Below are 27017 nucleotides of genomic sequence, written 5' to 3' on the forward strand. Positions count from 1 at the left end.
ATGATCTACTTCAGAGGGAACATGAGATCATTTCCATCACAAAGTAGATGCAATTTTCACACCGTGACAATTGGACTTGAAAAACATTCTATAAAAGTAATTGTGCAGGGAGGACGTCTGTAGCTCTAATGCTAATGTTTGTCCCGCTTGTTGTGCACTTCATATACAAATAGAGAGTCAGCTTGTAATTTAAGATGTGTAGCGAGGTCAAAAGTAACTGAGAAAGGGAATGATTGATAAAATTCAACATAGAACTACTAATTGTACCACTTCCCATACAACACCGATACGGAAGATGTGTGTATTGGCCGATATTAATCCGAAACGATATCAGGAGCCATACACACTTTTAAATTGGTGTAGTGTGGAATGTTAGAAAAGGTGACATAAACACAAACCTTTAGACAGGTTTTTTACTTTCGAAGTGGAGCGTTAAATTGTTTTGGGCGACACCTAGTGGTCACAATAATTATGAGGCAGTAAGTTGAATGATGCGGACACGCTTGTTACTGGATATGTTCTAATACACGTCAGCCTTGCAGACTTTCTATGTGTAATTATTGTGTACTTGTATATATTGACAGATGTGCTGTTTTAAACTGCAATATTGTTTAAGCACACGACAAAAAGTAAATAAGATAAAGACTAGATTTTAGTAAAAAATAAAATATATATATAGCCAAATTAACGGTCCATAATTCCTAAAGTAAGATTTGTATAACTAGAAAGTAGCAGGACCTTTAAGAAAATAATAAGTGTTTTATTCCATCCATCCATCCATCCATCATATTCCGCTTCTCCGAGGTCGAGTCGCGGGGGCAGCAGCCTAAGCAGGGAAACCCAGACTTCCCTCTCCCCAGCCACTTCGTCTAGCTCTTCCCGGGGGATCCCGAGGCGTTCCCAGGCCAGCCGGGAGACATAGTCTTCCCAACGTGTCCTGGGTCTTCCCCGTGTCCTCCTACCGGTTGGACGTGCCCTAAACACCTCCCTAGGGAGGCGTTCGGGTGGCATCCTGACCAGATGCCCGAACCACCTCATCTGGCTCCTCTCCATGTGGAGGAGCAGCGGCTTTACTTTGAGTTCCTCCCGGATGGCAGAGCTTCTCACCCTATCTCTAAGGGAGAGACCCAAACTCATTTGGGCCGCTTGTACCCGTGATCTTATCCTTTCGGTCATGACCCAAAGCTCATGACCATAGGTGAGGATGGGAACGTAGATCGACCGGTAAATTGAGAGCTTTGCCTTCCGGCTCAGCTCCTTCTTCACCACAACAGATCGGTACAACGTCCGCATTACTGAAGACGCCGCACCGATCCGCCTGTCGATCTCACGATCCACTCTTCCCTCACTCGTGAACAAGACTCCTAGGTACTTGAACTCCTCCACTTGGGGCAGGGTCTCCTCCCCAACCCGGAGATGGCACTCCACCCTTTTCCGGGCGAGAACCATGGACTCGGACTTGGAGGTGCTGATTCTCATTCCGGTCGCTTCACACTCGGATGCGAAGTATGAAAAGTAAATAAGATAAAGACTAGATTTTAGTAAAAAAATACACATATATATATATATATATAGCCAAATTAACGGTCCATAATTCCTAAAGGAAGATTTGTATAACTAGAAAGTAGCAGGACTTTTAAGAAAATAATAAGTGTTTTATTCCAACAATGAGCATTAAAGGCCTACTGAGATTAGATGTTCTTATTTAAACGGGGATAGCAGCTCCATTCTATGTGTCATACTTCATCATTTTGCCATATTGCCATATTTTTGCTGAAAGGATTTAGTAGAGAACATCCAGGCGCAGTCAAGGTGTTGAGGGGTTCCGGTTTGGTGACCGCAGGATTAGGTCTCTGCTTTTTGCAGATGATGTGGTCCTGATGGCTTCATCTGACCGGGATCTTCAGCTCTCACTGGATCGGTTCGCAGCCGAGTGTGAAGCGACCGGAATGAGAATCAGCACCTCCAAGTCCGAGTCCATGGTTCTCGCCCGGAAAAGGGTGGAATGCCATCCCCGAGTTGGGGAGGAGACCCTGCCCCAAGTGCAGGAGTTCAAGTACCTAGGAGTCTTGTTCACGAGTGAGGGAAGAGTGGATCGTGAGATCGACAGGCGGATCGGTGCGGCGTCTTCAGTAATGCGGACGTTGTACTGATCCATTGTGGTGAAGAAGGAGCTGAGCCGGAAGGCAAAGCTCTCAATTTACCGGTCGATCTACGTTCCCATCCTCACCTATGGTCATGAGCTTTGGGTCATGACCGAAAGGATAAGATCACGGGTACAAGCGGCCCAAATGAGTTTGGGTCTCTCCCTTAGAGATAGGGTGAGAAGCTCTGCCATCCGGGAGGAACTCAAAGCAAAGCTGCTGCTCCTCCACATCGAGAGGAGCCAGATGAGGTGGTTCGGGCATCTGGTCAGGATGCCACCCGAACGCCTCCCTAGGGAGGTGTTTAGGGCACGTCCAACCGGTAGGAGGCCACGGGGAAGACCCAGGACACGTTGGGAAGACTATGTCTCCCGGCTGGCCTGGGAACGCCTCGGGATCCCCCGGGAAGAGCTAGACGAAGTGGCTGGGGAGAGGGAAGTCTGGGTTTCCCTGCTTAGGTTGTTGCCCCCGCGACCTGACCTCAGATAAGCGGAATATGATGGACATCCACGATAAAGTTTGCAACTGGAGAAAAGCCTTGCCTGTACCGGAAGTAGCAGACGATGAGGTCACATGTTTGACGGCTCCTCACATATTCACATTGTTTAGCACAAAAAGTGCTATTCGGACCGAGAAAACGACAATTCTCCCATCAATTTGAGCGAGGATGAAAGATTGGTGTTTGAGGATATTGATAGCGACGGACTAGGAAAAAAAAGTTAAAAAAAATAGCAATTGCATTGGGACGGATTCCGATGTTTTTAGAGACATTTACGAGGATAATTCTGGGAAATCCCTTATCTTTCTATTGTGTTGCTAGTGTTTTAGTGAGTTAAATAGTACCTGATAGTCGGTGTGTTGACGCCAGTGTCTCAGGGGACGGCAGCTTTATGGACGGCACAAGCTTGGCTTTTCTCCAGTAAGAACTGACTTTTTAACCACAATTTTCTCACCGAAACCTGCTGGTCGGGATCCATGTTCTCTTGATCCATAGTAAAGTTTCACCTCCAGGAATTTTAAACAAGGAATCACCGTGTGTTTGTGTGGCTAAAGGCTAAAGCTTCCCAACTCCATCTTTCTTCTTTGACGTCTCCAATATTAATTGAACAAATTGCAAAAGATTCAGCGACACAGATGTCCAGAATACTGTGTAATTATGCCGTTAAAGCAGACGACTTTTAGCTGTGTGTGTGTGCAGCGCTCTCACTTCCTAAAAACCCGTGACGTCTTGCGTACACGTCATCATTACACGACGTTTTGAAGACGAAACTCCCGGGAAATTTGAAATTGTAATTTAGTAAACTAAAAAGGCCGTATTGGCATGTGTGAAGTGAAGTGAATTATATTTATATAGCGCTTTTCTCTAGTGACTTAAAGCGCTTTACATAGTGAAACCCAATAGCTAGGTTACATTTAAAGCAGTGTGGGTGGCACTGGGAGCAGGTGGGTAAAGTGTCTTGCCCAAGGACACAACGGCAGTGACTAGGATGGCGGAAGCGGGAATCGAACCTGCAACCCTCAAGTTGCTGGCACGGCCGCTCTACCAACCGAGCTATGTTGCAATGTTAATATTTCATCATTGATATATAAACTATCAGACTGCGTGGTGGCTAGTAGTGGCTTTCAGTAGGCCTTTAATCAACTTCCATCCATTTTCTACCGCTTATTCCCTTTAATCAACTTGCAATTCTTAAATGAAGCGTCCTTGCAATTACATGACAAAAAAAAAAAAGTAAATGGTTCTTAAAACAAGGGACTGAGATCTTGGCAAGTGGCAAATAATATGCCGTGAATAATTATGTATGTCTAGCTTGTGTGCTATTGTAGGCTTAGCTGTTGTGTAGCAGCTAGCTCCTATAGCCTAGCATGTTTACCTTTTGTAAATGACTGTAGTAAAACACAGTACACTGTGTTATTATTGGAGGACATTTAGATGTTAACTGGCTCTCCCGGCATTATCAGAACTTATATCGGCCATTTTACACTCAAACCGATATCACCTGTTATCAACACTGGATCGGGACGCCCCCGATAACAACATCACTAGTCAGAAGACCACATGGCCAGCTAAGAGAAGGCGATATTCATTTGGTTGACTTGAAAGTTGTCTTCTCCTCACGTCAGGGTGGCAGAGATCCTTTGTTCCCTGGGTCTTCAAATGGTCACACCACCCACACAGACTTCAGAGTGGCCCGGGTGGCAGGTTGGAAGCAGACTTTAGTGTGGCCCAGGTGGCGGTTAAAAGCAGACTTCAGAGTGACCTGGGTGGCAGGTTGGAAGCAGACTTTAGATTGGCCTGGGGGGCAGGTTGGAAGCAGACTTCAGAGTGGCCCAGGTGGCGGTTAAAAGCAGACTTCAGAGTGACCTGGGTGGCAGGTTGGAAGCCGACTTTGGATTGGCCCAGGTGGCAGGTTGGAAGCAGACTTCAGAGTGACCTGGGGGGCAGATTGGAAGCAGACTTCAGAGTGGCCCGGGTGGCGGTTAAAAACAGACTTCAGGTGGCCTGGGTGGCAGGTTGGAAGCAGACTTAATAGTGGCCCAGGTGGCGGTTAAAAGCAGACTTCAGGTGGCCTGGGTGGCAGGTTGGAAGCAGACTTTAGAGTGGCCTGGGTGGCAGGTAGGAAGCAGACTTTAGATTGGCCTGGGTGGCAGGTTGGAAGCAGACTTTAGAGTGGCCTGGGTGGCAGGTTGGAAGCAGACTTTAGAGTGGCCTGGGTGGCAGGTTGGAAGCAGACTTCAGAGTGGCCTGGGTGGCAGGTTGGAAGCAGACTTAAGAGTGGCCCGGGTGGCGGTTAAAAAAAGACTTCAGGTGGCCTGGGTGGCAGGTTGGAAGCAGACTTTAGAGTGGCCCAGGTGGCGGTTAAAAGCAGACTTCAGAGTGGCCTGGGTGGCAGGTTGGAAGCAGACTTCAGAGTGACCTGGGGGGCAGATTGGAAGCAGACTTCAGAGTGGCCCGGGTGGCGGTTAAAAACAGACTTCAGGTGGCCTGGGTGGCAGGTTGGAAGAAGACTTAATAGTGGCCCAGGTGGCGGTTAAAAGCAGACTTCAGGTGGCCTGGGTGGCAGGTTGGAAGCAGACTTTAGAGTGGCCTGGGTGGCAGGTAGGAAGCAGACTTTAGATTGGCCTGGGTGGCAGGTTGGAAGCAGACTTTAGAGTGGCCTGGGTGGCAGGTTGGAAGCAGACTTTAGAGTGGCCTGGGTGGCAGGTTGGAAGCAGACTTCAGAGTGGCCTGGGTGGCAGGTTGGAAGCAGACTTAAGAGTGACCTGGGTGGCAGGTTGGAAGCAGACTTTAGAGTGGCCTGGGTGGCAGGTTGGAAGCAGACTTCAGAGTGGCCCAGGTGGCGGTTAAAAGTAGACTTCAGAGTGACCTGGGTGGCAGGTTGGAAGCCGACTTTGGATTGGCCCAGGTGGCAGGTTGGAAGCAGACTTCAGAGTGACCTGGGGGGCAGGTTGGAAGCAGACTTCAGAGTGGCCTGGGTGGCAGGTTGGAAGCAGACTTAAGAGTGGCCCGGGTGGCGGTTAAAAACAGACTTCAGGTGGCCTGGGTGGCAGGTTGGAAGCCGACTTTGGATTGGCCCAGGTGGCAGGTTGGAAGCAGACTTCAGAGTGACCTGGGGGGCAGGTTGGAAGCGGACTTCAGAGTGGCCTGGGTGGCAGGTTGGAAGCAGACTTAAGAGTGGCCCGGGTGGCGGTTAAAAGCAGACTTCAGGTGGCCTGGGTGGCAGGTTGGAAGCAGACTTTAGAGTGGCCTGGGTGGCAGGTTGGAAGCAGACTTTAGATTGGCCTGGGTGGCAGGTTGGAAGCAGACTTTAGAGTGGCCTGGGTGGCAGGTTGGAAGCAGACTTTAGAGTGGCCTGGGTGGCAGGTTGGAAGCAGACTTCAGAGTGGCCTGGGTGGCAGGTTGGAAGCAGACTTAAGAGTGGCCCGGGTGGCGGTTAAAAAAAGACTTCAGGTGGCCTGGGTGGCAGGTTGGAAGCAGACTTTAGAGTGGCCTGGGTGGCAGGTTGGAAGCAGACTTTAGATTGGCCTGGGTGGCAGGTTGGAAGCAGACTTTAGAGTGGCCTGGGTGGAAGGTTGGAAGCAGACTTTAGAGTGGCCTGGGTGGCAGGTTGGAAGCAGACTTCAGAGTGGCCTGGGTGGCAGGTTGGAAGCAGACTTAAGAGTGGCCCGGGTGGCGGTTAAAAAAAGACTTCAGGTGGCCTGGGTGGCAGGTTGGAAGCAGATTTTAGAGTGGCCTGGGTGGCAGGTTGGAAGCAGACTTTAGAGTGGCCTGGGTGGCAGGTTGGAAGCAGACTTTAGAGTGGCCTGGGTGGCAGGTTGGAAGCAGACTTTAGATTGGCCTGGCTGGCAGGTTGGAAGCAGACTTCAGAGTGGCCTGGGTGGCAGGTTGGAAGCAGACTTAAGAGTGGCCCGGGTGGCGGTTAAAAGCAGACTTCAGGTGGCCTGGGTGGCAGGTTGGAAGCAGACTTTAGAGTGGCCTGGGTGGCAGGTTGGAAGCAGACTTTAGAGTGGCCTGGGTGGCAGGTTGGAAGCAGACTTTAGAGTGGCCTGGGTGGCAGGTTGGAAGCAGACTTCAGAGTGGCCTGGGTGGCAGGTTGGAAGCAGACTTAAAGAGTGGCCCGGGTGGCGGTTAAAAAAAGACTTCAGGTGGCCTGGGTGGCAGGTTGGAAGCAGACTTTAGAGTGGCCCAGGTGGCGGTTAAAAGCAGACTTCAGAGTGACCTGGGTGGCAGGTTGGAAGCAGACTTTAGAGTGGCCTGGGTGGCAGGTTGGAAGCAGACTTCAGAGTGGCCCAGGTGGCGGTTAAAAGCAGACTTCAGAGTGACCTGGGTGGCAGGTTGGAAGCCGACTTTGGATTGGCCCAGGTGGCAGGTTGGAAGCAGACTTCAGAGTGACCTGGGTGGCAGGTTGGAAGCAGACTTCAGAGTGGCCTGGGTGGCAGGTTGAAAGCAGACTTAAGAGTGGCCCGGGTGGCGGCTAAAAACAGACTTCATGTGGCCTGGGTGGCAGGTTGGAAGCAGACTTTAGAGTGGCCTGGGGGGCAGGTTGGAAGCAGACTTAAGAGTGGCCCGGGTGGCGGTTAAAAAAAGACTTCAGGTGGCCTGGGTGGCAGGTTGGAAGCAGACTTAAGAGTGGCCCGGGTGGCAGTTAGAAGCAGACTTCAGAGTGGCCAGGGTGGCAGTTAGAAGCAGACTTCAGAGTGGCACGGGTGGCAGTTAGAAGCAGACTTCAGAGTAGCCTGGGTGGCGGTTAAAAGCAGACTTCAGAGTAGCCTGGGTGGCGGTTAAAAGCAGACTTCAGAGTGGCCCAGGTGGCAGGTTAGAAGCAGACTTCAGAGTGGCCCGGGTAGCAGTTGGAAGCAGACTTCTGAGTGGCCCGGGTGGCAGTTAGAAGCAGACTTCAGAGTGGCCTGGGTGGAAGGTTGGAAGCAGACTTCAGAGTGGCCCGGGTGGCGGTTAGAAGCAGACTTCAGAGTGACCTGGGTGGTGGCTAAAAGCAGACTTCAGAGTGGCCTGGGTGGCAGGTTAGAAGCAGACTTTAGAGTGGCCTGGGTGGCAGGTTGGAAGCAGACTTAAGATTGGCCCAGGTGGCGATTAAAAGCAGACTTCAGAGTAGCCTGGGTGGCAGGTTGGAAGTAGACTTTAGAGTGGCCTGGGTGGCAGGTTGGAAGGAGACTTCAGAGTGACCTGGGTGGCAGCTAGAAGCAGACTTCAGAGTGGGACAGGTGGAGGGTTGGAAGCAGACTTCAGAGTGGCCCGGGTGGCAGTTAGAAGCAGACTTCAGAGTAGCCTGGGTGGCGGTTAAAAGCAGACTTCAGAGTGGCCCAGGTGGCAGGTTATAAGCAGACTTCAGAGTGGCCTGGGTGGCAGTTGGAAGCAGACTTCAGAGTAGCCTGGGTGGCAGTTGGAAGGAGACTTCAGGGTGGCCTGGGTGGCAGTTGGAAGGAGACTTCAGATTGGCCTGGGTGGCAGTTGGAAGGAGACTTCAGAGTGGCCTGGGTGGCAGTTGGAAGGAGACTTCAGAGTGGCCCGGGTAGCAGTTGGAAGCAGACTTCAGAGTAGCCTGGGTGGCGGTTAAAAGCAGACTTCAGAGTGGCCTGCGTGGCAGGTTGGAAGCAGACTTCAGAGTGGCCTGGGATGAGGCAGAGCGCAGCAGACTAGAAAGCTGACCTTTGATTAGTCATGCTCCACACGTCTGCCTCTTTATATTATTTGAAACCAAATGGTAGAATTTCCCCGCCGTGACCTGACAGGCTTTTCAGAAGGAGACAAGCAAGTGAAAATAACTTCCACTCATGGAAAAAACTACCTAGGCCGCACTTTTAAGGTCATTCTAAAGCAATATTAGCAAAGTGAGTGCAGTTAACCTGCCACATAAAAGAATCATTTATAGCAGGCCAGGAGAAGAGGCTTGCTAAAAATGGAAGGGAATTTTTCACACCGACTGAGAACAAAGGCCAAAAAAAAAACAGGCGTGACCAGCGTCTGCAAGATGTGAGCATGCGGGCAGGTGTGCAACTAAGATGTGAGCATGCAGGCAGGTGTGCAACTAAGATGTGAGCGTGCAGGCAGGTGGGCAACTAAGATGTGAGCATGCAGGCAGGTGTGCAACTAAGATGTGAGCATGCAGGCAGGTGTGCAACTAAGATGTGAGCATGCGGGCAGGTGTGCAACTAAGATGTGAGCATGCGGGCAGGTGTGCAACTAAGATGTGAGCATGCAGGTAGGTGTGCAACTAAGATGTGAGCATGCGGGCAGGTGTGCAACTAAGATGTGAGCATGCGGGCAGGTGTGCAACTAAGATGTGAGCATGCAGGCAGGTGTGCAACTAAGATGTGAGCATGCGGGCAGGTGTGCAACTAAGATGTGAGCATGCAGGCAGGTGTGCAACTAAGATGTGAGCATGCAGGCAGGTGTGCAACTAAGATGTGAGCATGCAGGCAGGTGTGCAACTAAGATGTGAGCATGCGGGCAGGTGTGCAACTAAGATGTGAGCATGCAGGCAGGTGTGCAACTAAGATGTGAGCATGCAGGCAGGTGTGCAACTAAGATGTGAGCGTGCAGGCAGGTGTGCAACTAAGATGTGAGCGTGCAGGCAGGTGTGCAACTAAGATGTGAGCGTGCAGGCAGGTGTGCAACTAAGATGTGAGCGTGCAGGCAGGTGTGCAACTAAGATGTGAGCATGCGGGCAGGTGTGCAACTAAGATGTGAGCATGCAGGCAGGTGTGCAACTAAGATGTGAGCATGCAGGCAGGTGTGCAACTAAGATGTGAGCATGCGGGCAGGTGTGCAACTAAGATGTGAGCATGCGGGCAGGTGTGCAACTAAGATGTGAGCATGCAGGCAGGTGTGCAACTAAGATGTGAGCATGCAGGCAGGTGTGCAACTAAGATGTGAGCATGCAGGCAGGTGTGCAACTAAGATGTGAGCGTGCAGGCAGGTGTGCAACTAAGATGTGAGGAAGCGGGCAGGTGTGCAACTAAGATGTGAGCATGCAGGCAGGTGTGCAACTAAGATGTGAGCATGCAGGCAGGTGTGCAACTAAGATGTGAGCATGCAGGCAGGTGTGCAACTAAGATGTGAGCATGCGGGCAGGTGTGCAACTAAGATGTGAGCATGCGGGCAGGTGTGCAACTAAGATGTGAGCATGCGGGCAGGTGTGCAACTAAGATGTGAGCATGCAGGCAGGTGTGCAACTAAGATGTGAGCATGCGGGCAGGTGTGCAACTAAGATGTGAGCATGCAGGCAGGTGTGCAACTAAGATGTGAGCATGCAGGCAGGTGTGCAACTAAGATGTGAGCGTGCAGGCAGGTGTGCAACTAAGATGTGAGCATGCAGGCAGGTGTGCAACTAAGATGTGAGCATGTAGGCAGGTGTGCAACTAAGATGTGAGCATGGAGGCAGGTGTGCAACTAAGATGTGAGCATGCAGGCAGGTGTGCAACTAAGATGTGAGCATGCAGGCAGGTGTGCAACTAAGATGTGAGCATGCAGGCAGGTGTGCAACTAAGATGTGAGCGTGCAGGCAGGTGTGCAACTAAGATGTGAGGAAGCGGGCAGGTGTGCAACTAAGATGTGAGCATGCAGGCAGGTGTGCAACTAAGATGTGAGCATGCAGGCAGGTGTGCAACTAAGATGTGAGCATGCAGGCAGGTGTGCAACTAAGATGTGAGCATGCGGGCAGGTGTGCAACTAAGATGTGAGCATGCGGGCAGGTGTGCAACTAAGATGTGAGCATGCGGGCAGGTGTGCAACTAAGATGTGAGCATGCAGGCAGGTGTGCAACTAAGATGTGAGCATGCGGGCAGGTGTGCAACTAAGATGTGAGCATGCAGGCAGGTGTGCAACTAAGATGTGAGCATGCAGGCAGGTGTGCAACTAAGATGTGAGCGTGCAGGCAGGTGTGCAACTAAGATGTGAGCGTGCAGGCAGGTGTGCAACTAAGATGTGAGCGTACAGGCAGGTGTGCAACTAAGATGTGAGCATGCAGGCAGGTGTGCAACTAAGATGTGAGCATGGAGGCAGGTGTGCAACTAAGATGTGAGCATGCGGGCAGGTGTGCAACTAAGATGTGAGCATGCGGGCAGGTGTGCAACTAAGATGTGAGCGTGCAGGCAGGTGTGCAACTAAGATGTGAGCATGCAGGTAGGTGTGCAACTAAGATGTGAGCATGCGGGCAGGTGTGCAACTAAGATGTGAGCATGCGGGCAGGTGTGCAACTAAGATGTGAGCATGCAGGCAGGTGTGCAACTAAGATGTGTCCCACTAAGTAGCCCATGAATGTAAACAATTAACTAAATATCTCTTATATGTTGTTAAAAATGTATCATGTCTGTTTGAAATATTTTACTTAACTACTTTTAGGGCAAAATAAAACTGTTGTGCTGCTTGAAAAAACGTTCTTTTTCCATATGAATAGAAAATAAATACATTATTTTATGAGATGGTCTAATCAAGACAAGTAAGGCATATGAGGAGTCTGATATTTGGCCAATAAAACGGAAGACACTGATGAACGCACATTTTTATCAAGGAAATTGAGGTAAATGTGATGAAAATCCACAAAACAAGTCCTAAACCAAACAATGTCGATACTGTCAGTGACTAAAGTACCAAGCTAAAGCTGGCAAGAAAAGCACATCCACAGTGTATCTGCTTGTGTTGTTGTGAACGACATCATCCATGTAAAATCAGGCGCAACTTTGAGAGTCGCCCTCTTTTTTCTTTTTTTAACAAAGAAACAGCCTCTAGTCCAGGGGTGCCCATTCCGTCGATCGCGAGCTACCAGTCGACCGCGGGGGGTGTGTCAGTCGGTCTCCAGCCAGGCTTTTAAAAAAAAATAGACCTAAAAATGAGTGATCATCAATCTTCACCAAGACGTCACTTAAATGACATTCACGGTACCGGAGGGTCTTGTGAGATGACGCTGGCTGCGGCAAGTTCATTATTATGAAAATATGACCGAGAGGAAGGCGAGAAACACTTTTTATTTCAACAGACTCTCGCACCGTACCTTCCGTCAAAACTCTAAAGGCCGACTGCACATTTCCTATCTTCACAATAAAAGCCCTGCTTCATGCTGCCTGCGCTAACTAAATACAGAGTCTCGGAAAACTGGCGTGCGCAAGCTTTCCGAGACTCTTATTTTGTTAGCGCAGGCAGCATGAAGCAGGGCTTTTATTGTGAAGGTAGGAAATGTGCAGTCGGCCTTTAGAGTTTTGACGGAAGGGACGGCGCCAAAGTCTGTTGAAATAAAAAGTGTTTCTCGCCTTCCTCTGTCATTTTTTCATAATAATGAACTGGCAGCAGCCAGCGTCATCTCACAAGACCCTCGGGTGCCGTGAATGTCAATCAAGCAAGCTACGGAATTTGCCGCCAATGTTTTTCTTGTAAAGTGTATGGAAGCTGGATGAATTAGATGCCAAAAACCAACCACTTTCATGTGGTATTGTACAGAAAGGACAACTTTTTTTCTCCTCCATTTGAAAATGTGGGCGTTATCATCATTACTGTCTGATTCCAATCAATGCAAGTCATCAGAATCAGGTAATACACCAACTTATATTCTTGTCTTTGTGAAAGAAAGACATCTATATGTGTTACACATGCTTGTATTATCATTAAACACATTTAACTTGTTTACAAAAATGTCTCTTTCATAAATAAATAAATATAAATGATATATATAAATGAGGTAGATCCCCTCGAGTTGGTCAATTGAAAAGTAGCTCGCCTGCAGAAAAAGTGTGGGCACCCCTGCTCTAGTTCTTTCTTTGCTCATCAAGCTGAGAAGAACAGCACAACTATAAAATAGTGGTTTTAAAAAGGTACATTACTTAAAGCACTTATTGATACATTCACAATATATGATGCTTTGCCCTTAAATACTGCTCAAAACTGCACCAACAAATGTGAGGATATTTGCATTTCATTAAGAAACATTTTATACAGTTTTATTTGACACAAAAGCACATATTTTATGGTGGTAAAATAAGTGTAAAAGGTAAAAAGAAAATGGAATTAAAAACAAACTGAATGTTATTGTTTATGTATATGTCATTTAAATCATCCATCCATCCATTTTCTACCGCTTATTCCCTTTTGGGGTTGCGGGGGGCGCTGGCGCCTATCTCAGCTACAATCGGGCGGAAGGCGGGGTACACCCTGGACAAGTCGCCACCTCACCGCAGGGCCAACACAGATGGACAGACAACATTCACACACTAGGGAGCATTTAGTGTTGCCAATCAACCTATCCCCAGGTGCATGTCTTTGAAGTGGGAGGGGCCTATCCCCAGGTGCATGTCTTTGGAGGTGGGAGGGGCCTATCCCCAGGTGCATGTCTTTGGAAGTGGGAGGAAGCCGGGGTACCCGGAGGGAACCTACGCATTCACGGGGAGAACATGCAAACTCCACACAGAAAGATCTCGAGCCTGGATTTGAACCCAGGACTGCAGGACCTTCGTATTGTGAGGCAGACGCACTAACCCCTCTGCCACCGTGAAGCCTCATTTAAATCAATTGCTATTAATATTGGGGCGGTACAGCTCGGTTGGTAGAGTGGCCGTGCCAGCAACTTGAGGGTTGCAGGTTTGATTCCCACTTCCGCCATCCTAGTCACTGCCGTTGTGTCCTTGGGCAAGACATTTTACCCACCTGCTCCCAGTGCCACCCACACTGCTTTAAATGTAACTTAGATATTGGGTTTCACTATGTAAAGCGCTATATAAATATAATTCACTTCACTTGTGCTTTATCTGATACTAATTTATATATATTATAATTTGTTTTGATATGTTTTTTTTATTTAAAATGTTGTTCTGTGCTTAAAGTATTGTTGCATTTGAAACAATTGTAATGTTGATAATAGAGGTGATTATCATTCATTCTATTGGTGTTTTTTTAGAATTATTATGTATATATTATCATCATAACTTTATGCTTAAGGGCAGTTACTATAAAGTGTTGTCAATTTGTGCTGAAGTGGTATTTCTGTATTTGTGCAGAGCTCGCAATCCAAAAGATCGCTAGCCTTTTTCCTGAGTGTTGTGTCCAGACTCGGCCTGCTGACTGCCAAAACCCGTACAAAGCAGAGACTGGGCGATAGCACCAAGTGTCAACATATTTGCATTTTTCTATAATCATACACAGTATTGTGTCTAAGTGGAGTTGTCGACAGTGATGTAATAGGGACTTTCCTAATAAATAGCGATTTTTAGAAGGTAGTTTGGATGTGTAACTAAATTGAACTCTGTCTCTGCTTGTTTCCTTGCTTCTGGTCTGATTATTAGATGTCATCAGTGTTTGGACCTGACAGTGTTTGTATAACTCCATCAGGAGTGCAATAATGTTTATTGACATTTCTGTGTTATTGATATTTACTTCACTAACTGCTTCTTTGATCTCATTTCTTGTAACATATTTGTACATATCCTATTTGCTGTTGTTTCAATGTACTATCTGTCTTCTTTTTTTTTCTTCTTTCTATCCCTTCCTGCTAAGTTTTGGTGGTAAAATAAAGACGTTTTCAAATGTATAAATAATCGTGTTTTTTTTTTCCCTTGGCCTCAGTCTGCACCCCCACTCCAGGGCCTAGGCTAAGACCGATTTTTTTATTCTATTTTAATCTTCTATTTTTTTCTTCCCCCCCACCACCCCCCTTGTTTACCTGTATGTCATCTTTTTTGTAAGGGGCGCTGGAAGCCGGCAGACCCGTCAGCGATCCTGTTCTGTCTCCCTGTAATGTTTGTCTGATCTTGAATGGGATTGTGCTGAAAATTGTAATTTTCCTGAAGGAACTCTCCTGACGGAATAAATAAAGTACTATCTATCTATCTATCTATTATTAGAATATCAATCAGAATCATTTTTGCCATAATGGTCCAGCTCCAAGTGTTCATCTGAAGGATTTCCCATCCGAATGGTATGTTTGTATTTGATCTACGTCAGCATTCGGGTGTTTCAAGTGTGTCGCTAACCTTTGGTGCTAACAATCTTGGAGCTGAGCTCCAGGCTCTCGATATCCTCCGAGCCGATATTCTCCAAGGTGATGGTCATCTGCTGGCTCTCGCCGTTGAAGAGCTGGACAGAGACCGTGCTGCACAGCTCCTCCTTGGACATGGGCGGAGGCGTGTGTGCCGTCCTGCATGAAGACAATTCCGATGCAAAGCATGAATATATACAGGAAACACTCAAGTGTGAATGTTGTCATTTCATTCTGATGCAGAGAAAACCACAAAAACAGAGACCATTTGTATTCTCGAGCTTTCTGCTCCAGTACTCCGGCAAAGTCAAAAGAAAGAGGAGAAAGATTCCCCACATGAAAAAGTGCTGCACTAGAAAGTGAGGATGCTGATGGCGTAATTCCATTAATTCAACCTCTGGTGTTGCGTGCGGGGAAGACAAGCCTGTGTGATGTGTGCCGAAACTTAATCAATTGGCTTTAATGTCGTCTTCTCGCTGGGGTCCCTGCTTTTTACTTCTACTTCACAAAAGACATGGCAAAATCACTAAAGTGTATTTGTTGGATAGGAAAAACTGTGTGACACATCCACAAAAAGCATTCTTTGGACCATAAGTCGCAGTTTTTTTTCATAGTTTGGCCGGGGGTGCGACTTATACTCATATACTTATATCTGCGCTAACTAAATACAGAGTCTCGGAAAACTGGCGTGCACAAGCGATCCCTCAGAAAGCTGGCGTGCACATCACTTGTGCACGCCAGCTTTCCGAGACTCTTATTTTGTTAGCGCAGGCAGCATGAAGCAGGGCTTTTATTGTGAAGATAGGAAATGTGCAGTCGGCCTTTAGAGTTTTGACGGAAGGGACGGCGCCAAAGTCTGTTGAAATAAAAAGTGTTTCTCGCCTTCCTCTCCGTCATTTTTTCATAATAATGAACTGGCAGCAGCCAGCGTCATCTCACAAGACCCTCGGGTGCCGTGAATGTCAATCAAGCAAGCTACGGAATTTGCCGCCAATGTTTTTCTTGTAAAGTGTATGGAAGCTGGATGAATTAGATGCCAAAAACCAACCACTTTCATGTGGTATTGTACAGAAAGGACAACTTTTTTTCTCCACCAATTGAAAATGTGGGCGTTATCATCATTACTGTCTGATTCCAATCAATGCAAGTCATCAGAATCAGGTAATACACCAACTTATATTCTTGTCTTCGTGAAAGAAAGACATCTATATGTGTTACACATGCTTGTATTATCATTAAACACATTTAACTTGTTTACAAAAATGTCTCTTTCATAAATAAATAAATATAAATGATATATATAAATGAGGTAGATCCCCTCGAGTTGGTCAATTGAAAAGTAGCTCGCCTGCAGAAAAAGTGTGGGCACCCCTGGTGTAGACAAGTTAGTTGGTGTAGGACAGGGGTCACCAACCTTTTTGAAAGCAAGAGCTACTTCTTGGGTACTGATTCATGCGAAGGGCTACCAGTTTGATACACACTTAAATAAATTGCCAGAAATAGCCAATTTGCTCAATTTAACTTAAACTCTAAGTTATTATTAATAATTAATGATATTTATCTTTGTGGAAACACTGATCATCTTAATGATTTCTCACAATAAATATATGATTTTGATGACATGTTTGAAATAGGTTAAATCCAATCTGCACTTAGAATATATAACAAATTGGACCAAGCTATATTTCTAACAAAGACAAATCATTATTTCTTCTAGATTTTCCAGAACAAACATTTTAAAAGAAATTCAAAAGACTTTGACATAAGATTTAAATTTGATCCTACAGATTTTCTAGATTTGCCCAGAATATATTTTTTGGTGCGGCGTCTTCAGTAATGCGGACGTTGTAACCGATCCGTTGTGGTGAAGAAGGAGCTGAGCCGGAAGGCAAAGCTCTCAATTTACCGGTCGATCTTCATTCCCATCCTCACCTATGGTCATGAGCTTTGGGTCATGACCCGAAAGGATAAGATCAAGGGTACAAGCGGCCCAAATGAGTTTGGGTCTCTCCCTTAGAGATAGGGTGAGAAGCTCTGCCATCCGGGAGGAACTCAAAGTAGAAGCCGCTGCTCCTTCACATGGAGAGGAGCCAGATGAGGTGGTTCGGGCATCTGGTCAGGATGCCACCCGAACGCCTCCCTAGGGAGGTGTTTAGGGCACGTCCAACCGGTAGGAGGCCACGGGAAGACCCAGGACACGTTGGGAAGACTATGTCTCCCGGCTGGCCTGGGAACGCCTCGGGATCCCCCGGGAAGAGCTAGACGAAGTGGCTGGGGAAAGGGAAGTCTGGGTTTCCCTGCTTTGGCTGCTGCCCCCGCGACCCGACCTCGGATAAGCGGAAGAAGATGGATGGATATTTTTGGAATTTTAATCATAATAAGTTTGAAGAAATATTTCACAAATAATCTTTGTCGAAAAAACAAAAGCTAAAATGAAGAATTAAATTAAAATGTATTTATTATTCTTTAGAATTAAAATAGTCAGGAAATAAGAGGAAGGAATTTAAAAGGTCAAAAGGTATATGTGTTTAAAAATCCTAAAATCATTTTTAAGGTTGTATTTTTTCTCTAAAATTGTCTTTCTGAAAGTTATAAGAAGCAAAGTAAAAAAATACATACATTTATTTAAACAAGTGAAGACCAAGTCTTTACAATATTTTCTTGGATTTTCAAATTCTATTTGAGTTTTGTCTCTCTTAGAATTAAAAATGTGGAGCAAAGCGAGACCAGCATGCTCGTAAATAAATAACTTTAAAAAATAGAGAAAGCTCACTGGTAAGTGAGCTATTTTTAGAACAGGCCAGCGGGCGACTCATCTGGTCCTTACGGGCGACCTGGCGTTGGTGACCCCTGCTGTAGGAGATATCATTATCAGACCAGGACACTCCTAGCCTCATTGTTACACAAATATTGGGATGGGGAACCTTTGTGCAGGTTTGCACCACAATATGAGTCCAATTAAGACAAAAGTATGCACTAATGAACTTGGTACATAAGGATCCTCTCACCGTGGCAGTGACGTACTGAGCTGCAGACGAGGAAGCGAAGGAACCACCTCCAGCAGGCACCCGTCTGTTTTCACGCCGGGCAGACCCTCCAGCAGGCAGTCGCTGGTCACACCGAACACTGAGGTGTGGTATCCTTCCATCACACGCAAATATGAGTCAACAGGGCGTGGCTTCATGGCAGATCAGAGGAACTCACCGTTGACGGTGATGTTGCCTGCGGTTCTTGGCACGCCCACCAGGGTGACGGGGTAGAGGCCAGACTCTGCGGGCAGCGACAGGGCGGCGGGGAGGGACTCAAACTCCACCCCGGAGGTCATTAAACCCTGAGTACAAAAGACAAAGAAGGGAATATCTTAGGCTTCCTCATAAAAATGAAGATTGGATCCACTTAAAAAGAGGTGTTTGGTCTCATCCAGGAAGGAAGGGAGGCGGGCTTGTTTGTCCTCATTGAAGCAGAGTGCCGCCAGTCAGCACTCATGCAGCCACAGACCAACAATGGCTTCTTCATACACCCTTGCTGCATAAACACATATTAACAGGACTGCTGTGCGTACACGTCGGGATGGGAATGGAAAAGCGCTTCTTTTCCCGTGCAAGGTTGGGCTACATTTTACAAAAAAAATGGACATCTTCCTGGTTTTTGGAGTATAAACATGTTGGGTTTTGGCCGCTAACTCGACTAAGACTGTTGAAGCCTACTCAGGTGAGAGGCCAAACATCTTCCAAAACAAACCAAACAGTCCAGTTGTGATGATTGAAGGTCCTGAGAGGACAATGACCTGATGATGAATGACAACATCCATGGACTTGTTTACGAGAAAAGATGGCAGCAGTGCGTCTTGTAATAATTGCAAGGTTGGAGGACATTCGAGCCATAAGCTAAAACATTTGAACTCACATCATGCAATAACTATAGTAAATGTTGTGTTGTTGATCTCATCCCAGCAGCGGTCATCTGAATACCATCCATCCATCCATCTTCTTCCGCTTATCCGAGGTCGGGTCGCGGGGGCAACAGCCTAAGCAGGGAAACCCAGACTTCCCTCTCCCCAGCCACTTCGTCTAGCTCTTCCCGGGGGGTCCCCAGGCGTTCCCAGGCCAGCCGGGAGACATAGTCTTCCCAACGTGTCCTGGGTCTTCCCCGCGGCCTCCTACCGGTTGGACGTGCCCTAAACACCTCCCTAGGGAGGCGTTCGGGTGGCATCCTGACCAGATGCCCGAACCACCTCATCTGGCTCCTCTCCATGTGGAGGAGCAGCGGCTTTACTTTGAGTTCCTCCCGGATGGCAGAGCTTCTCACCCTATCTCTAAGGGAGAGACCCAAACTCATTTGGGCCGCTTGTACCCGTGATCTTATCCTTTCGGTCATGACCCAAAGCTCATGACCATAGGTGAGGATGGGAACGTAGATCGACCAGTAAATTGAGAGCTTTGCCTTCCGGCTCAGCTCCTTCTTCACCACAACGGATCGGTACAACGTCCGCATTACTGAAGACGCCGCACCGATCCGCCTGTCGATCTCACGATCAACTCTTCCCCCACTCGTGAACAAGACTCCTAGGTACTTGAACTCCTCCACTTGGGCCAGGGTCTCCTCCCCAACCCGGAGATGGCACTCCACCCTTTTCCGGGCGAGAAACCATGGACTCGGACTTGGAGCTGCAAACCGATCCAGTGAGAGCTGAAGATCCCGGTCAGATGAAGCCATCAGGACCACATCATCTGCAAAAAGCAGAGACCTAATCCTGCGGTCACCAAACCGGAACCCCTCAACGCCTTGACTGCGCCTAGAAATTCTGTCCATAAAAGTAATGAACAGAATGGGTGACAAAGGACAACCCTCACAGGAAATGTGTTCGACTTACTGCCGGCAATGCGGACCAAGGTCTGGCACTGATCATACAGGGAGCGGACCGCCACAATAAGACAGTCCGATACCCCAAGCTCTGGCACTGATCGTACGGGTCATCTGAATACAACAAGTACTAACTAACACCTTTCATCAATCCTGTTAGCGCTTATTATTTGTGAATACTGACAGATTGTGACTGGCTCAGAGGCGGGCAGTACCCACAACAGTTGGCTCAGAGGCGGGCAGTACCCACAACAGTTGGCTCAGAGGCGGGCAGTACCCACAACAGTTGGCTCAGAGGCGGGCAGTACCCACAACAGTTGGCTCAGAGGCGGGCAGTACCCACAACAGTTGGCTCAGAGGCGGGCAGTACCCACAACAGTTGGCTCAGAGGCGGGCAGTACCCACAACAGTTGGCTCAGAGGCGGGCAGTAACCACAACAGTTGGCTCAGAGGCGGGCAGTACCCACAACAGTTGGCTCAGAGGCGGGCAGTACCCACAACAGTTGGCTCAGAGGCGGGCAGTACCCACAACAGTTGGCTCAGAGGCGGGCAGTACCCACAACAGTTGGCTCAGAGGCGGGCAGTACCCACAACAGTTGGCTCAGAGGCGGGCAGTACCCACAACAGTTGCGAGCAGAAGTCAGGGAACTGTGGAACGACTCAGGCCAAAATAGACCGAGCAGTGACTAAGTATCGTTGTCCAAGCTTGCACCCGCTTGCCAAAGTGGATGCTCCTGATTTTTACGAGGCGAATGTTTAATTGTAGTCTGAGAAAAAGTTGCATGTTTTCCCCCTGCCAGGTTTTCTCTGTCATTATAATGTAGAGGTGAAACTCTTTCAATTAGAAGATGGTTGATTGTTTGATTGAAAGTGTTATTAGTAGATTGCACAGTACAGTACATATTCCCTACAATTGACCACTAAATGCTAACACCTCAATAAGTTGTTCCACTTGTTTAAGTCGGGCTCCACGTTCATCAATTCATGGTGATCAACATTGTGATGATCATGGCTTATAGTTTTTGAAACCCCCACAATGTCCGACATTTTTAATTCAAGGTCTTCATAAACTGTAACCCATAAGCATCAACAATATAATAATTCATCTCACTTTGCATGGGCGGCATAGCTCGGTTGGTAAAGCGGCCGTTCCGGCAACTTGAGGGTTGCAGGTTCGATCCCCGCTTCAGCTATCCTAGTCACCGCCGTTGTGTCCTTGGGCAAGACACTTTCCCCCTCCCAGTGCCACCCACACTGCTTTGAATGTAAAAATTAGATATTGGGTTTCACTATGTAAAGCGCTTTGAGTCACTAGAGAAAAAGCGCTATAGAAATATAATTCACTTCACTTCACCTCCAAAGACATGCACCTGGGGATAGGCCCCTCCCACCTCCAAAGACATGCACCTTAGGGATAGGCCCCTCCCACCTCCGAAGACATGCACCTGGGGATAGGCCCCTCCCACATCCAAAGACATGCACCTGGGGATAGGCCCCTCCCACCTCCAAAGACATGCACCTGGGGGTAGGCCGCCCCCACCTCCAAAGACATGCACCTGGTGATAGGCCCCTCCCACCTCAAAAGACATGCACCTGGGGATAGGCCGCCCCCACCTCCAAAGACATGCACCTGGGGATAAGCCCCTCCCACCTCCAAAGACATGCACCTGGGGATAGGCCCCTCCCACCTTCAAAGACATGCACCTGGGGATAGGCCCCTCCCACCTCCAAAGACAAGCACCTGGGGATAGGCCCCTCCCACCTCCAAAGACATGCATCTGGCGATAGGCCCCTCCCACCTTCAAAGACATGCATTTGGGGATAGGCCGCCCCCACCTCCAAAGACATGCACCTGGTGATAGGCCCCTCCCACCTCCAAAGACAAGCACCTGGTGATAGCCCCTCCCACCCCCAAAGACAAGCACCTGGGGATAGGCCCCTCCCACCTCCAAAGACATGCACCTGGGGATAGGCCCCTCCCACCTCCAAAGACATGCACCTGGGGATAGGTTGATTGGCAACACTAAATGCTCCCTAGTGTGTGAATGTTGTACATCTGTGATAAGGTGGCGACTTGTCCAGGGTGTACTTCGCCTTCCGCCCGATTGTAGCTGAGATAGGCGTCAGCGCCCCCGAAAGGGAATAAGCGGTAGGAAATGGATGGATGGATGTTTTATTTTGTTCAATTATACAAAACACATTTATTTTCCTTATATATATGAGGTGGCGACTTGTCCAGGGTGTACTCTGCCCCCCGCCCGATTGTAGCTGAGATAGGGTCCAGAGCCCCCCGCGACCCCAGAGGGAATAAGCGGTATAAAATGGATGGATGGATATATCATTTGAAAAGGATGCTAATCTACCATCTTAATCCCTTTTTGTCTCCAATAAGAACCGGTAAGAGAAGCGATGAGGAACCGAATCATGAAGCAGAACGGAAAGTGGGATCTGAAGCTGAAAAGTGGTGTCAAATCTCTACCTCGGCAGCCAAGAGCAGCTGTTGCAACCTGTGATTATTTGGGAAAGGTTCTTTTACCAATACCAAATTGCCTTGAAATGAGAATCGTGTTTAATCAAGAATGGAATCTGAGGATTCAAAACAAGGTTATTCCTGTGATTTCCACCCAGGAGATGCCGGGTTTCTGTGTTGGTTGATCCACAGGAGTCCTTTGCCATGGGCCAAGGACCCTATTGAAACTGCTGTGTTTTATTATTATTCCGCACCTACGCGCTGTAATTTGACCCCCTTAACATGCTTCAAAACTCACCAAATTTGACACACACGTCGGTATAGCAAACCTTCCCAACATATTAAGCAACCAATCCCCCAAAATGAAAATTGCACTCAAGCGCCCCATAGGAGTAAATTACAGACAAAACTGCATGTAACTTCTGTTAGGAATGTCATAGCGACATGAAACAAAAACTCTTATGTAGGTCTGACTTAGACCCAATTTTCATACACTCACTTCTTTCAGCAAAAATCTACAGGAAGTTGGCAAAGAACCCTTCAACATAAAATTTTTGCAAAAAATGCAATTTTTGCCTCTTTGCGCTGTAATTTGACCCCTTTAAAATGCTTCAAAAGTCACCAAACTTGGCGCACACATAAGGACTGGCGAATATTGCGATCTAATGAAAAAACCAAACCCCAAAACTCAAAATTGCGCTCTAGCGCTATTTTTGAATAAAACACTGAAAAACTGCTCCTAGGAAGAAAACACATACACAATTGCTTGTAACTTCCGGTAAGAATGTCGGAGAGACATGAAACAAAAACCTCTATGTAGGTCTCGCTTAGACCTACATTTCATAGATTGACAACCCCCAACAAAAATCAACAGGAAGTTTGCAATCCCCCCTTCAAAACAAAAGTTTTGTAAAAACCAGTCACCTTTCTTCAAACATTATCTCCTCTGAGTGCGTTTGTTGTTTTGGCTTCAAACTCGCACAGGAGAGAGATTGAACCTTTCTGATTAAAAGTATAGAACAGAGTTTTGATAAGTTCTCAGGTTTTGGATTTACGCGCCTTCAAAGAACCCCTGTGCAAAGTCTCCTAAAAAATGTCATTTTTGCCTCTTTGAGCTGTTATTTGACCCCCTTAAAATGCTTCTAAACTCACCAAACTTGACACACACATCAGGTCAGGCAAAAATTGCAATCTGATGAAAAAACCTAACCTCAAAACTCAAAATTGCGCTCTACCGCCCCCCTAGGAATACAACACGGACAAACTGCTCCTAGGAAGAAAACACAGACAAAACTGCTTGTAACTTCCGGTAGGAATGTCAGAGAGACATGAAACAAAAACACTATGTAGGTCTCACTTAGACCTACATTTTAATAATTAACATACTTTGGTAAAAATCAACAGGAAGTTTGATATTTTCACTTCAATACAACTGCATTACTTTCACAATGCATTAGATTCTCAAAATAGTGGCTCCAAGGCGTCTTCTAACGTGGGTCTCGGGGGCAGCAGCCAAAGGCGGACCCGACCAACGCTGCTTGCAGCTTTAATTATTTACATGAAACTCATTTTGTTGTACCATTAAACACATTTAAGTGAGATATTGTATGCATCAAGTAGGGGTGTGAATCTTTGAGTTCCTAACAATTTGATGCAATTTTTCTTAAAACCCTTTTTTTTTTTCACTTTAAACCGTTTTGAATTTTACTGTTTTTAACTTTTTAACCGCCATTATCTAACAAATTGTTCTTCGGGTAATTCTTATTTGCTTTTTACCTCTGTTTTTCTAAAGACTAGGACTATGGTGTGGATTGTTTTCCCGAGGTGCGAAGCGACTGGATCGGACATGGCGTGAAGGTAATGACATCTTTTAATTTTAACACTCAAAAGTACTACAAAAACAAAAGGTATAAACAAAAACTGGCACAAAGGCAGAACTATGGACATTAAAAAACACTTGCGAACTATGGCATGAATAAAGAAAACTTACTTGGAAGGAGAAACGAGCATGAAAAAGAGAAGCATGGATCATCAGCATGAATATCAAGGGTGGGCTTCCTGGCAACTGCAAGCTCAAATAGTGATTGACAACAGGTGCATGAGTCCAAACGAATCAGGTGTGTGACATGAGGACAGGTGAAAACTAATGGGTTGTGATGTAAACAAAGCAGGGAGTGAAAAAGCAGGAACTGACAAAATCCAAACTAAACATGATCACCAGGACATGACAGTTTTAAATGTTCTTTTTTTAGTCTGTCCTTTGCCTGTAGTTCTTTGTGGTGTACAGCCCTTTGTTCTTCAACTGTGTTTGTTTTTAAAGGGCTTTATAAACAAAGTTGGTATGGTATGGTATGGTATGGTATGGTATGGTATGGGATACCTGGGGTGACGATTCCATTCAACATGATTGTCGATTCAAACCGATTCTGGCAATATATTATTTCATAGAGTAGTTCTAATTAAACTTTTTAAAATCCTGTTACAGGATAGACAAGCTTCTTCTAGGTTGCATTTGGAAGGCTTAAAATGTATTTTTTTTAAATGTATTCTGTAAAAAAAATATATATATATATTTATATATATATATATATATATATATATATTTCTATTTCTAATTATCATATCTTTTTTTTAAATAGATTTTTGAAAATGATGAATCAGGGTGAATAAGAATTGCGGTTTGGATGTGATTAGATTTTTCTGTGTACCACTACAATAGATATAGTACATTATTTACACACTATTGGTGATAAGTTTGAAAACCCTCTCAAATATCATAAAAACGATGTTTGTCAGCAGCACCTGAACAGAGTTGGCAATGGACGAATTAAGGAGAGAAGGTCAACTCCAAAAGTTTGAAGTTAATGAATGCATTTCTTGTTCAAGTCTGTGTAAAATCCCTCATCTTGACTGAGACATGGTCTAACTTGCCAAGGTCTAACTTCACGCCATTGGACACTTCCTCCCACATTACATACACATGTATGTTTTCTTGATTGGAGACTGTAAATTGTCCACAGGTATGATTATGATATTTGTTTATATGTGCTCTGCAATTAACCCTGCTAATTTCCGTTAGCCTGTCAATGAGCTGGTCCATTGTAAATTAGCATTGAGCTAGCGGCATTAAAGCCAACCTTCATCCCGTGTAAATGTATTGCTTTTTTTTTTCCAGTTTATTTCAAACTGTATTATTAATTCAATGTGATTCTAACACGTACAGTGGGGCAAAAAAGTATTTAGTCAGCCAGCGATTGTGCAAGTTTTCCCACTTCAAATGATGACAGAGGTCTGTAATTTTCATCATAGGTACACTTCAACTGTGAGAGACAGAATGTGAAAATAAAATCCAGGAATTTTAAAGAATTTATTTGTAAATGATGGTGGAAAATAAGTATTTGGTCAAGCATTCAAAGCTCTCACTGATGGAAGGAGGTTTTAGCTCCAAATCTCATTCATTCTTTCCTTAACACGGATCAATCGTCCTGTCCCCTTAGCAGAAAAACAGCCCCAAAGCATGATGTTTCCACCCCCATGCTTCACAGTAGGTGTGGTGTTCTTGGGATGCAATTCAGTATTCTTCTTCCACCAAACACCACAAGTTGAGTTTATACCAAAAAGTTGTATTTTGGTTTCATCTGACCACATGACATTCTCCCAATCCTCAGCGTGTCTTAATGAAATTAAACAATGGATGTCCGCTAACCTTTTGCAACTTAACGCCAAAAAAACGGAAATGCTGATTATCGGTCCTGCTAGACACCGACCTCTATTTAATAATACAACTTTAACATTTGACAACCAAATAATAAAACAAGGTGACTCGGTAAAAAATCTGGGTATTATCTTCGACCCAACTCTCTCCTTTGAGTCACACATTAAAAGCGTTACTAAAATGGCCTTCTTTCATCTCCGTAATATCGCTAAAATTCGCTCCATTCTCTCCACTAAAGACGCCGAAATCATTATCCATGCGTTTGTTACGTCTCGTCTCGATTACTGTAACGTATTATTTTCGGGTCTCCCCATGTCTAGCATTAAAAGATTACAGTTGGTACAAAATGCGGCTGCTAGACTTTTGACAAGAAGAAGAAAGTTTGATCACATTACTCCTGTACTGTATATACCTTTATATACATATATACATACATATATACCTATACTGTATATACCTTTATATACATATATATATACCTGTACTGTATATACCTTTATATACATATATACATACATATATACCTGTACTGTATATACCTTTATATACATATATACATACATATATACCTATACTGTATATACCTTTATATACATATATACATACATATATACCTATACTGTATATACCTTTATATACATATATACATACATATATACCTATACTGTATATACCTTTATATACATATATACATACATATATACCTATACTGTATATACCTTTATATACATATATACATACATATATACCTATACTGGCTCACCTGCACTGGCTTCCTGTGCACTTAAGATGTGACTTTAAGGTTTTACTAATTACGTATAAAATACTACACGGTCTAGCTCCATCCTATCTTGCCGATTGTATTGTACCATATGTCCCGGCAAGAAATCTGCGTTCAAAAGACTCCGGCTTATTAGTGATTCCTAGAGCCCAAAAAAAGTCTGCGGGCTATAGAGCGTTTTCCGTTAGGGCTCCAGTACTCTGGAATGCCCTCCCGGTAACAGTTCGAGATGCTACCTCAGTAGAAGCATTTAAGTCTCACCTTAAAACTCATCTGTATACTCTAGCCTTTAAATAGACCTCCTTTTTAGACCAGTTGATCTGCCGCTTCTTTTCTTTCTCCTATGTCCCCCCCTCCCTTGTGGAGGGGGTCCGGTCCGATGACCATGGATGAAGTACTGGCTGTCCAGAGTCGAGACCCAGGATGGACCGCTCGTCGGGACCCAGGATGGACCGCTCGCCTGTATCGGTTGGGGACATCTCTACGCTGCTGATCCGCCTCCGCTTGAGATGGTTTCCTGTGGACGGGACTCTCGCTGCTGTCTTGGATCCGCTTGAACTGA

General features: G+C 46.2%; 1 protein-coding gene across 2 annotated transcripts in view; it reads right to left on the reverse strand.

The window, feature by feature from the left end:
• trappc9 (trafficking protein particle complex subunit 9) overlaps window positions 1-27017 on the reverse strand; it is a 320599-nt gene that overhangs the window by 221559 nt on the left and 72023 nt on the right. For both annotated transcript variants that reach the window (XM_061882643.1, XM_061882642.1), the window contains 3 exons: window positions 17831-17957; window positions 17635-17767; window positions 14622-14785 (listed from right to left, as the gene is read on the reverse strand). In XM_061882643.1, the coding sequence (XP_061738627.1) occupies window positions 14622-14785; window positions 17635-17767; window positions 17831-17957 (424 nt within the window). The remainder of the gene's footprint in view (window positions 1-14621; window positions 14786-17634; window positions 17768-17830; window positions 17958-27017) is intronic.

This window comes from Nerophis ophidion, linkage group LG21, assembly GCF_033978795.1.
Source record: "Nerophis ophidion isolate RoL-2023_Sa linkage group LG21, RoL_Noph_v1.0, whole genome shotgun sequence".
Lineage (NCBI taxonomy): Eukaryota > Metazoa > Chordata > Actinopteri > Syngnathiformes > Syngnathidae > Nerophis > Nerophis ophidion.